Source organism: Thalia democratica, chromosome 6 (genome assembly GCF_965202585.1).
Source record: "Thalia democratica chromosome 6, ktThaDemo2.hap1.1, whole genome shotgun sequence".
Taxonomy (NCBI): domain Eukaryota; kingdom Metazoa; phylum Chordata; class Thaliacea; order Salpida; family Salpidae; genus Thalia; species Thalia democratica.
In genome coordinates this window covers 27,409,104-27,422,303 of record NC_139170.1, presented here as the reverse complement: position 1 = coordinate 27,422,303, position 13,200 = coordinate 27,409,104, and the positions used below count along the sequence as shown (strand labels likewise).

The following is a 13,200-nucleotide window of genomic DNA, read 5'->3' as shown; positions in this document are numbered from 1 at the left end:
GCAAGCTAAAATTGTCTGAATAGACTGTAAGTCCTACATAAATCTGTTGTTCTTTTATTTGTAGTTTATTTACCGTGTTTGCTCAAACGACCTTTATAGGTTGAAGGTTATACTTATCGCGTTTAGAAAGCAGCTTCGTTTGGTCACTTTTTTGTTGTTGAGAATTTCTTAATTATCTCTGTCTGGACAATCAAGTCGATTAAGTTTTAAGAATTCAGACTACGTGACTATTCACTATGTTTGGTAAAGCTTAGAAAAACTCTTTTTAAACGGTATCACAAAGCTTGTTTTATAGACCATCAAGAATTTGATTACTTTACAGACTATCAAAATTTAAACAGTTGTTATTTTTAACCAGATTACTTTAAATGCTTGAAATCATAAAATTTCAAAATTATTTACTTAAAAATTATAAACAGTATAATTTCGATTTATATAATTAATAGAAATATTTACTAAGAAAAGTTGCAAATTAGTTCGTTTATAACGTCACCAATTTGTAGCAAATTTTGTTGATATACGAAATAATTAAATGGTAACAAATTCAAACAAAAATGCAAGACTTCAACTTTCTTTTAAAGTTCGTTTTTGTATTTAGTACTTTTGCTTTTGCAAATTACGTTAAAGGAACTTTTAACGAAAGTATTGCTACAAACAACCATTTCAAACATCACGTGGCTGTTAATGTATTTTGGTCGGACGACAGGTCTCTTTTGTGCGGAGGTTCAATTTTGAGCTCGAAGTGGGTAATTACAGCTGCTAATTGCTTGACAGTTCCTGAAAACTTGGCGACCTTGGGTAAAACAATCAAGAGTGTTCACATAATAGCTGGAGAAACTTCATTAGGAAATAATAACGAGAGCAATAATAGACAAGAAGTTAAAGCAAGTAAGTTTGTTGTTCCTCAAAATTATGACAGACGGTGTGTTAATTGGGACGTTGGACTTATACTTTTGTTAAAAGACTTAGAGTTTAATGAAATTGTACAAAGCATTAAAATTTCGGAGCCTGAAAATAACATACGGCTAGATTCATCATGCCAAACAGCTGGGTGGAGTGTATCACAAAACAAAACTCGTTCTCAGCTTTTAAGGTGGGGCACTGTTAAAGTTCTAAAAAATCAAAAGTGTACGGACTATTTTGATAGTTTTGAAATCACCTCACTTAAAATTTGTGTTAGCATTTGGCTTGATAGCAAAAACGGCTGTCACGGTGACTTAGGAGGTTCTCTTGCTTGTACATATACAAAAAATGGATCGGAAGAATATTACTTGTATGGAGTGGAAAACTTTGGAATACCTGCAAAAGACTGTGGTGTATCAGAAACTACAACTGTTTATACCAAGATAAGCAAGTACTCAGGTTGGATAGACTGCGTGACTGATGCATCAGAAAGTTTAAACTCCAGCTCAGTGTCTAGAATGTGTGACAAAGAAATTCTTAGCATGTCAAAAACATATGGGCAGGAGTATCAGTGCTACAAATCTGGTATTGTTAAGGGAGAAGTATATCTGATATTTATCCTTAGCCTGCTTTTTAGTTGCGTTTTATTCTACCTGTACAAAAGAAGAAAAGCATTGAAACAAGAAAAAAAGCTAAAAGAACGTCTTGTCCTTAAAAAGCTTGAAGAAGAATTACCGAGTCAAAATAATTACAAAGACGATTCAAAAGAAAACATGCCCAATCATGTAAGTATTCCAAAAGAAGTGACGGATAAACAAGCCACTGTAAAGGAAATGATAATGGAAAAAAGTGATTCAGTTTCTGTTGAAATTCAAAAAAATCCATAGATGTGATGTAGCAAGCTTTTTAACTATAGCAAATTTATTAGTAGTAGAGTAGCTAAGGATGAAAGTGTACATTACATTTGATAGTCAAACATTTACAAGTAGCTAATACTAAATTAGGCTTATTACTACGGTCAAAGAAACCTTGATTTAAGAAAATATTCTGAAACTTTTTTTTATTTTAATTTTAACAATAAAATGATAGAAATAAAGACTAAAAGTATTCTAATTTTCTTAAACTTAAATTGTTTGTACTTGATTAACTTTCATAACTACCTTGCATAAACTATTAAAGTTAAGTTTAACTTACATGCAAATAGTGTTGATTTAAGATATCTAAAGATAAATAACCAGCTGCATTTTACTTAAGAACAAAATTAATTTTAAAGCTATAACTTTTTCTAGGACCATCAAAGTATTGTTTAAAATAAACAACTAATTTCAATAATCAAACAGAAAGCATCTTAATTTATATTGAAATACAACAGTTTATTTAAAAATAAAGGAATCAAAAAATACAAAGTTTAACTTGATTAAATAAAAGTTTAGATGTTCGTTTTTCAGATGACAATTTTTAGTTTTAGTTAAGATATTTAGAAAAAGAAAAAAAAAATTAGGGAATGCTAAAATTCAATTTAGTTGAAACATTTGATCGCTTCTTTTGTAAAAAACATAATACCTTTTAAAATTTAATTACTGACCTTGTGTTGTTTTAAAAGAAAAATATTAAATGTTTTTAAAATAAAATCGCTGTTGCAAAAAAAAGTTATAGTTATATTATGTATTTAAAATGAAAAAAAATTATGTATATTTTTTTTGTAAAAACTTTTTTTTTGTAAAAACTTTTTTTTTTGTTCAAGTTCACAATGCTTTTTTATTTAATAAAGTTGTTTAACAGTTAAGTGTTATTTATCATAGTATTATAAAACTTCTTTTACTATCTATCTAGCTGGTCTGTAGTGTTTATATGTTTCAAATTTAAACATCCAAACTGAATTCGTTATCTTGCTCATGTATTTTCTATTATTTTTTTTATACACATACGAATAAAGTCAGTTTTTAGTAAACTTTTAAAGGTTTATATAAAATCAAGATATCTTTACTAATTTAAACTTAAGTTGATACACTTGAGGGCAATATTTAAACTTATTACTCTAATAGTTTATTTAGTGAAACCAAAAATAGCATATACTTAAAAAAAACAAAAATCTAAAAAAAAACTGATTATAGATTAATTTTCTTATAAATTGATTCACTAAAAGTAAAATGAGTATATGTAAAAACTCTTTTTAACAAAAACTTAGTAAACAAATTTTTAAAAGTTATGAAAAAGCGATAATTAAAACAAAATGTATTTGAAAGTGTATCGACAAGAAATATAGCGTCATAAATAGTTTAAAGTTTTTTTTTTAGTTCTACACATTTCAATGCCATTCATTTCTAGGCTGTAATTCACCTCATGTTTCATATGTAATAAAGCATAGTAAGCCCGCTATCAGCCGAAATTGACTGTGCGTATTGTGCTTAAAATATTAATAATTTACAGAATACACAACAATAAAAACAGTTATAAACACAATGATGCACCAAAACAGTTATTAAATTAAAAAATTAAAAAATTAATTAAGATAAACAAAATTTATTTTGATTCCCATTTCTTCGTATGCTTCGGTTACTTACAGCGTTGTTGTTTCTTTACGTTTAATCTTTTGTATATAGAAGATCTTCACGGTCATTAGCAAGCTCCTCCCACTCATCGGTACTGATATTTAAGCTCTCTAGGTCGCGCTTGAAGATATCCTTATAATATAGTTTAAGTCTTTATTTTAAAAAAAAGTTCTAACCAAACAGCTAGATGACAAAGTATTGACTTATCATTTTGAAATTTATTTTAAGTTGATAACTAGTTTTTCACTTGTTGATGAGGAAGCTTTAAATACTTTTAAAATTTTCGGTTTCTTTAACTTTATCTAAGAGGGTTTATTACATGCAAGTACTTCTATTTGCGACTAAGTTATTATTATTAGTTTATAAAACTATAAAAAACTACTAATTTCAGGTCTAAAATGATCGTATGAAACTGAGGTAGATATTAATTTTCTTTACTGGATACTAACTTACTTAATAAGTTTGTCCTGGACAAGACTTTAAAAGATATCCGTTGTGTGCGACTCAATAACTGAAAGGGTTTTTTGTGCACCAGGTCCAAGGACCAAATATTTTGAGCTCTTTTTTTTTTGTCTTTCAATAAACTACATAATATATACTAAGAACTGATAAAAACGACTAACTATTATAGTCTTACTTTATGCTTATTTAAGAACTCTCTTTTTGTAGATCTATGCAGAGTTTTAACATAACTTTGACTTACACATTAATCTAGGGGTAGGCAACGTACGGCCCGCAAAGTGAAAATGACCGGCCCCCGATCGTTTTTTTAATTTTAATGGGATCTGGCCCGCAAATGAAAATGACCGGCCCGCGAGCAAAGTGACAGGCCCGCAAAGGGTCAATATTACAAAATTCTTGTAAAACTTTTATAAACTTTTACAAACAAAAACTGTAAGAATTTGACTTTAAAAAATGTTAAAAAATGACTATATACATTAATGTGTACTAATAAATACACCATTTTGTCCTAATATTTTGTGTTGTTCTAAGTTAGTTGGAATATCTTTTTGTAAAATTACCCCAAGCAAAGTGTTTTTTAAGTACGATATTTTACATACGTACCTTTGTCAATTTCAATATCAATTCTAATAAACAATGAACTTCACCGCACGATCAACAACAACAGCATCCGAGACATTCCTTTTTGTTGTTGATCGTGCGGTGAAGTTCATTGTTTATTATCGATGGCATAAAACATCTCAACTTTGTTGATGATGGCCGAAATAAATACTGGCTAAAATATCAATTCTAGTTATAAACATTATTTAAACATCTGACACGTCTCAATCTACATCTTAAGTTGTCAGACTTGAGAAAGTTTTGTGAATTTGAAGGATTTGAAAAAGTGATCAACTGTATCCATAAAATCAGATTCCGACCGGATCGAAAACTTTTATTTAAATTAGAGTCCGACCGAATCTGGATCTCGACTTAAAATTAGTACCAAGTCGGATTCGGATCTAAAAAGTCATTTTTCGACTGGATCCGGTAAATCACTAATTCTAAATGCTCCGACCCGCAAAAGACTTAATTTTTCCGGATCCAGCCCGTTTATTGAAAAACGTTGCCCACCCCTACATTAATCGATAACCAACGTCCTTTATCTGCCTATAATGTATGAGTACCTCTATGGAGTCTGAATCAAATGTAATCTTATTTAAGCTCTACAGCAGGGGTTCCCAACCAGGGGTGATCGCACCCCTTGGAATGCTGCCAAATGGCTTTTCATTTTTGTATGATAAATAAGGAGATTTTCACTCTCTGCAGGGTTGCCACTTTACCTGGAAACCTGGAAAAACCTTGAAAAACCTGAAATTCGACAACTTAGGCAAAAATAACCTGGAAAAACCTAGAATTTTGATCAAAAAACCTGGAAAAACCTGGAATTTTTAATAATTTTAACATTTTCAGTACTAAAATTTCAATTTGACACAAAAAATCCATCATATAAAAAGATTTTTTGTCATCATCAAATTTTTTTTATTAAAAAACACATTTATAGTAACTAACAGCATCTTTTAAATATTTTTGTACTATTTATCACAGTTTCTTTTATAGAAATTAACTTAAAACTGAAAATAGACCAAAAATGTTTACTTTTAAAAACCTGGAAGAAATTTGGAAAACCTGGAAAAAAATTTGAAAAAACGAGTGGCAACCCTGTCTCTTATAAAGTTTATAAAGTTAAAAAGTACATTTTGTCATAAAAAGAAGTCGGCGCTAATTTTCTGAATAAATTAATTTTATTAATACGTCATAGAGCTAGAGCGCTTTTCTAGAAGTAAATTCATTTTACTATTTTCATTTAATAGCTGTTAGTTAAGAATTATCATTTCAGTAAAGCTTTCTTAGAATTTTACACCTGTGAATTTTAATCATCTATTCTTTAAATATTTTATTTTCTTAACTTGTCATTAATTGTTTAAAACAGTTTATGAGCTAGCATCTATTTTAATTGAAATACTTAGATAAAAATTACTATCTTCAGCAGGTTTTTTATTAGCTGTTAAGAACTGGTTCTGTTAAGTCTATTACATTTATAATGTAATCTTTTATTAAGCTTAGTTGTGCAGAAAGTGATGCTTAAAGATTTAAGATCAGTATATTGTAAAATTCACAGCAATTACTGCATTTTATACCATTTAAGAAAACTTGTTTTTAGCTTAATGAAACCAATTTTTATAGATCAGCAAAAGTATTCAATGCATCAACTTTATTTCTTATCATCCCTTTTTTAAACCGTTTACCTTTTTTAATTTACTTTTTTCATTTTATGTTATAAGCATACAAACTTTTTTGTATTTGCTTTTATACACATCTTTTTACAATTTAAAACTAAATATCTTTTAAATTTTAAAAATCTTAACTCAAACCTTTATTATTTTAAAACCTCCTAGTTGCTGATAGTTTTGAAAATAAAACATTACATAAGCTTAACTTAAAACAGCTGATCTTTATTTTTTAAGTACCTATATTCATAACAAAATGTATAAAAAGTTTAGTTTTAAGTTTAGGCTTAATATTTATTACTTTTCTAGTGCTTTTTTCTCACTTCTAATATTTTTTCAAACCTTAAAAAAGTAAATGACTGAAGCACTGATTATGAATTAATTTTATGAAAAAAATGTCATAGTAATTGACTGTTTTTTTATTCTTCTTAGAATACAGTTTATTTAATTAGTACTCAATCATGTCAAAGATAAGGAATAGGCATGATAGTTATGTTCAGTTTGGTTTTACTTGCACTGAAACAGTTTAAGGCCTGCAAAAACCGCAATGCATGTTATGTAAAACTATATTTTCGAACTCAAATTTGAAGCTATCTAAGTTGCAAGAACATTTTAACAAACGACATGGTGGGGCGGGTGGGTGTCAATTTTGCACGAGCGTCACTTTTGCACGAGAGGAAACTTTTGCACGAAGGGTCACTTTTGCACGGCGACTCTTTTGCACGAGCGTCACTTTAGCACGAGGGGACACTTTTGCACGGCGACACTTTTGCACGGAGGGTCACTTTTGCACGAAGGGACACTTTTGCACGGCGTCACTTTTGCACGAGGAGACTCTTTTGCACGGCGAAATTTTTTCATGATGATAATTTTTTACGGCAGCATTGTTGCACAACGTCACATTTTACGATGAAATTTTTGCACAGCGGAATTTTGCCACGATGACTTTTTTCACGGAAAATTAGTTTTGCATGTATGCCGATTAAAAGTATTTTAGCTAGTCTCAAATCAGTAACATATAGAGAAACTTAAAACGAAAATTTTATAATATAGTTACTTTAAAGGCAAAAAATTAAAGGTTTAAAATCTTAAACAGTAAAAATTAATGTTAGAAACAAACTAACGAAAAGATAAAATAAAATTATTTATAAAAGATTCATACCAGGGACAAAAAATTTAAATTATTTAGAAACTAGGATAAAAAAATACTTTAAGTGCAAATAAATTGTTCGAGTTTATTTCTTTATTATTTTACTATACAGTTACGAGTATATTGTTCATATGATGAACCTAGGCATTAAAACGAGACAACTTAAACTGGAAGACACATAAAGAAAAAATAAAATAACACAAATAGTTTATTTATTATAACAAAGATAAAAACATAATTTGATATAAAGTATATAGGATAGCATAAGAAGCAAAATTTTACCATAAACTTATACTTATTTACGCTTTGATGTAGAACGATCAACATCAAATATTTAAATGCATTGACTAACAACAAAAATAAAAACCTAACGCTCCAAGGACATTAACATTAGGCTCTCATTGGCTTATATTATGATAATGGAATGCTGGTGTAAGCAACTCTTAATACTTTTGATGAACATAAGTTCAAAATCCAAATGTTACTCTCTCATTGGCTTATCATGCAACATTATAGTAATGAAGTAATCCAAGTTTGAATCATGAAAAATGCGCTGTTTTATTGGTTTTTTCTATTCTCACGCTAAATTAAAAAATAAACATAAAGTAAAGTCTGAAATACCTTTACATTTCATAAACTAACTAAATCATTTTTTTAGATTTGACAACTGTTTGAAATTAAAATAAATTTAAAATATTTGTTTAACAACTATATAATGCTAATTTTAACATCAATAGAAAATAAGTAAATAATAATACTCAAAATTCGTGATTTAAAGTCTTACTAAATTAGGTTTTTCTTTCTGTTTAAAAATTAACAAAATTCAGATTATTTTCATTTAATGTATTCAAAATTGTTTTTATTTAAAGTTGTGTATTCATCTAGTTTGTTCAAATTAAGATAATAAGTATAAATTAGTGAATTGTGGTACGTTATTATATTATTCTACGTAAAACTTGAAATAAAAACTTTACATTAAAATTTCTTTAAAAAACTACCACATTTTAATAATTCAAAACAACTTGCGTATAAAAGCTAATATTATTTAAGTTAATTAAAAGAAAAACTGTTTAAATTTTTATTTGAGAAAATAAAAATTAGAAGCGTGCAAAAGTGAATCTCCGTTCAAAATTGTCTGATTGTTTAAAATTTTTGCAGTTATAAGTATATCCGTGAAAATATAACGCCGTGCGAAAGTGACGCTTTGCAAAAATGTCGCTATGCAAATGTAACGTCGTGCAAAAGTTTTGTTGTGTAAAAATGTCACGGTGCAAAAGTATCTCCTCGTGCAAAATTGACGCCGTGCAAAAGTGTCCCTTCGTGCAAAATTGACGCCGTATAAAAGTGTCCCCTCGTGCAAAAGTGACCCTCCGTGCAAAAGTGTCGCCGTACAAAAGTGTCCCCTCGTGCTAAAGTGACGCTCGTGCAAAAGAGTCGCCGTGCAAAAGTGTCCCGTCGTGCAAAAGTGACCCTGCGTGCAAAAGTGACGCCGTGCAAAAGTGTCCCCTCGTGCTAAAGTGACGCTCGTACAAAAGAGCCGTCGTGCAAAAGTGTCCCCTCGTGCAAAAGTGACGCTCGTGCAAAAGTGACCCGTTCCCTGGTGAGGAGATATTTCAGATCATGATTTTGAGTCATTGAAATCTAAAAGGATCCGCTATGAATCACAAGGAAAACTTCCAAAGTTTGGTTTTGTATCTGCTGGCAAACCTATTTTATTGGCTTCTTACCATGTTGCGTATAACATAGCTAAATCCAAAAAGTCTCATACAATTGCTGAAGAGTTGATAAAACCATGTGTGTTACAAATAACAGAAAATGTTCTGGGAAAAGAAGCTTCAAAAAATCTTGAGTTAGTGCCGCTATCTAATAATATTATTCAAAGTCGAATTAAAGATTTAAGTTCGGATGTTTTTGATGAAGTCATTGATGAAATCAAAGCTAATTCTTTAAAAATATCTCTCCAGTTGGACGAATCAACCGTTGTTGAAAATTGCAGTCAATTGATTGTACTAGTGAGATATGCGCATGATGGTTCGATAAAAGAAGATTTATTTTTCAAATTAAAGTACAAATTAAATTAATGAAATCAATGACTTTATAATCAAATTGTTAATAAAATTTTTAGCATATAGTATTAGGGGTGCGAGATCAAATTAAGAGACTTTAGGGGTGCGGGGCATCAAAAAGGTTAGGAACCACTGCTCTACAGAGTTCAAACTCTGTAGAGCTGTGCATACTTTATGACAACAAAAGGACATTAGTTGAATAAATTATTTGAGTACAAAAAGCATATTTTTGGTTTTCCGACGAATTTTTCTTTTTTGAATATTTAGGACTTTAACTATTGAGTTCAAAACAAATACATAAGACACAGTAATCTATCCACAAGTGAGATTGACAATTAATAATTTATTATTTTTGAGAAAAACAATTACTAAGTTTCACCGCAGAGCGGATTTTCAAATTGTAGATCTGTAGTAAAATAATAATGGTAAAAATGACAAATAATTAAAAATTGGTTTGAATTAAGCTTGTTTTTATTTTTAATTTTGTCATTTTTACCAGTATTATTTTACTACAGATCTACAATTTGAAAATCCGCTCTGCGGTGAAAATTAGTAATTGTTTTTTCTCAAACATAATAAACTATTAATTATTAATCTCCCTTGTGGATAGATTACTGTGTCTTATTTATTTGTTTTGAACTCAATACTTAAATCACAGCTCACTGTAAAGTTGGAGCACTCTCTCAAAGATGAATAACTAGAATAACAAAAAATGACAAAATAAAATTAATTGACTTTGAACATTCTCTCAAAAATATTCCTTAATGTAATTCTTATTTTAATTTTTTTTTTTTTTGTAAAACAACTTAATTCAAACCAATTTTCACCTATTAGTCATTTTTACCATTTTTATTTTACTACATATCTACAATTTGAAAACCCGCTCTGTGGTGAAACTTAGTAATTGTTTTTTCTCAAAAATAATGAAAAATTATTTAGGACTTTGCCGTATTAAGTTAATATCTGATACTGAATTTATAATTTTTTAAATGATAATTTTATTATAAAAAGCATGGAAGTTGCCATTCGTACAAAATTCAAAATAGTTAAGATTGACGAAGTTTTTATCATATTTTGTTTAAACTACGTCATATTGTTTAGTATGATAATTAGTTTACTACTGAACAGTTTCTAAGAAAAAACTTTTGTTATATTACAAGTTTAACGCACATTTATTACCAACATTTATTTATTTATTTTTTATACAGCTTATATAAAATGCTGTTGAAAAAACTTAACAGGATTAAAATATTTTCAATTCTAAAAAAGCTAGGTTACTTTTTTCTGGCTTTTTCTACTGAAAAAGTATATTGTGCAAGATTGCAACCAAGAGTAGCTAAGGGAAGTCATGCAGAACCAGGTCAGTTTCCATTTCACGTAGCTGTAAAAGCACTTTTGTCGGACAAACAAGTCCCTTTGTGTGGGGGTTCAATTATTAATGAAAAGTGGGTACTAACTGCTGCACACTGTCTTGTAGTTAATTTTCGAGAATATGATAAAGGTGTAAATGTTGAAAAAGTAACTGTCGTAGCTGGAGATATCTTCTTAGATCCAATGCCAGATAGCGAACATTCCAACAGTCGACAAGAAATACTAGCATCCAAATACATTTACCCTTTAAACTATGAATCCCGATGCCAGACTTGGGATATAGGACTGATCAAACTTTCAGAAAATTTTAAGTTTAACGACCAAGTTAAGTCAATAAGCTTACCTGAAGCTTCCATGTACATACTGCCTAATACCCGGTGCACAGTTTCTGGGTGGGGAATAGATGAAAACGAGCAACTCACGACAAAGCTAAGGTGGGGCACAGTAAATACCATTGAAGAAGGTGTATGCGCAACGGCATTAGGTTTCGAAATCACGAGTACTCGAGTGTGCGCAGGAACTTACGAAGGTGGAACTCACGGGTGCGCTGGTGACTCAGGGGGTCCATTGGCTTGCATGGGACATGACGGGCGGAACTACCTGTACGGAGCCACGAGTTTTGGCTTGCCCCCAAAAAAATGCGGAGACCCTGCAAACCCTACCGTGTATACTAAAGTAAACGTATATCGCAGCTGGATTGATTGCATTATGGAAACTCCATCAGATTACAGTGCAACAGAATCTGCCTACTCGTGCCAACACTTAGTAAGTAGAGTACAAGGTTCAAGCAGGTTTGAATGTCTCGATGGTCTGGATAGTTCGGGGTTTGCTAAAAGTGCTGAGTATCCTTATCAAGTGGCTGTAAACTCACTATCTTCAAAAAATAAAGTAATAAACTGCGGAGGCGTTATTCTCAACTCAAGATGGGTTTTGACAGCGGCGCAGTGTTTGGTTGAAAAGAATAAAATAAAAACAAAGGCTTTGGTGATTGCAGGTGATCGTGTTTTTGTTAAGCCAGGTCAAACTACAACACAACATAGAGTAAAAACAGACATGCATATTGTACCAGAAAACTACCGCTTTGGTTGCAAGACTTATGACATCGGGCTTGCTTCCCTTTCTAAAGCTTTAGAGTTTGATAGACATATCAAACCAATAGACTTACCAGACAAAACTTTAACAGGAGACTGCTTCGTTACCGGGTGGGGCGTTCCAGTAAATAACCAAATATCAACACAAAAATTAAAGTGGGCTCAAATAAGTGTTGTGGCTAACGACGTTTGTGAAAAAATTTTAAACAATTTTTTTATTTCGAAAAGCAGAATTTGCGCTGGAGTGTTGAAAGGAAACAAAGCCGGCTGTACGAGCGACATTGGAGGCCCTTTGGTTTGTCCCAACGAACGTGGTGATGCTGTTGTACATGGAATTGCAAGTTTCAGGTCGCCAAAAACCAAGTACGGGTTTAAGCTTTTGTCTTCAACGAAAAAATGCGAAGAAAAGGACAACCCGGTTGTTTTCACTCTTGTTTCTTATTACTTAAAATGGATAGAATGCGTGATGGCAGCTGATGGGAAATCGGAACAAATCGTGAAAAACTGTCAGAAAGAAATTCAGGAAATCAAAGCTGGGTATGGCGAATGTGGAAACGGTGTTGGGATATTAGTTTTTCTCTTTGTTTTTTTGTTCATGGCTAGTTCTACACTCGTTTTTATGCTTTATGTTAAACGAATTAAGAAATTGGGGAACAAAAGTGAAAAAGATGCTGGGCCTTCTGAAAACTCATAAACCTACAAGCTAGAATAAGTGTTTGGAATTAGTAAAATTAATAAGTAGAAAATAAACTTTTGCAAGACTTATCAAGTTCAGTTAGTAATATGTAACAAGTGATGCAAACTTCATACTTTCTAAAAAATGAAAACTTGAAATAGTAAAACAATATTTACAAACTAAATTTCGTTAGATTCACAAAATAATCTATGCATATATTTAGTTTTTCTAGAAAACAAAACCTCCAAAAAATATTCTTAACACTCCTGATGAGCTTCGTTTAAAAATGTATTATCAAAAACATTTTGAAGTACACAAAATAAAAACTTTTTATAACGCATTGAGCAAGAAATATTAATTTATAGACGAATGTTAACTTGGAAACTTTTATTATATAAAAAAAAAACACTAATAATCTAGTGGTGGGCAACGTCCGGCACGCCAACAGAAGTTCGTACTTTTTAGCATCTTGTGCAAAGCAAATGAAATTGAGCTTTTAAAAAAAAAGAATTAAAGTGTGCTAACAATCTAAATCTTGATAGGCATAAATGCTTACTAAGTATAAGCATTTTATTGCAGTTTTAATTTTTAAGTACGATGTTTTTATATTACGCCATCCATTTAGATTTCTTTTAAAAGCCCGGCCAATAAAAGAACTT

At 30.6% G+C, this 13,200-nt stretch overlaps 1 protein-coding gene across 1 annotated transcript; it reads left to right on the top strand.

Annotated features, from left to right (window-relative positions):
* The first annotated feature begins 10,621 nt into the window (after window positions 1-10,621).
* LOC145838922 (transmembrane protease serine 9-like) lies at window positions 10,622-12,559 on the top strand. Its single transcript, XM_082946542.1, has one exon. The coding sequence runs from the start codon at window positions 10,622-10,624 to the stop codon at window positions 12,557-12,559; it is 1,938 nt and encodes a 645-aa protein (XP_082802668.1).
* The last annotated feature ends 641 nt before the right edge of the window (window positions 12,560-13,200 follow it).

Coding starts and splice junctions, on each gene's coding strand:
- LOC145838922 (XM_082946542.1), top strand. CDS start 10,622: ATGCTGTTGAAAAAACTTAACAGGATTAAAATATTTTCAATTCTAAAA.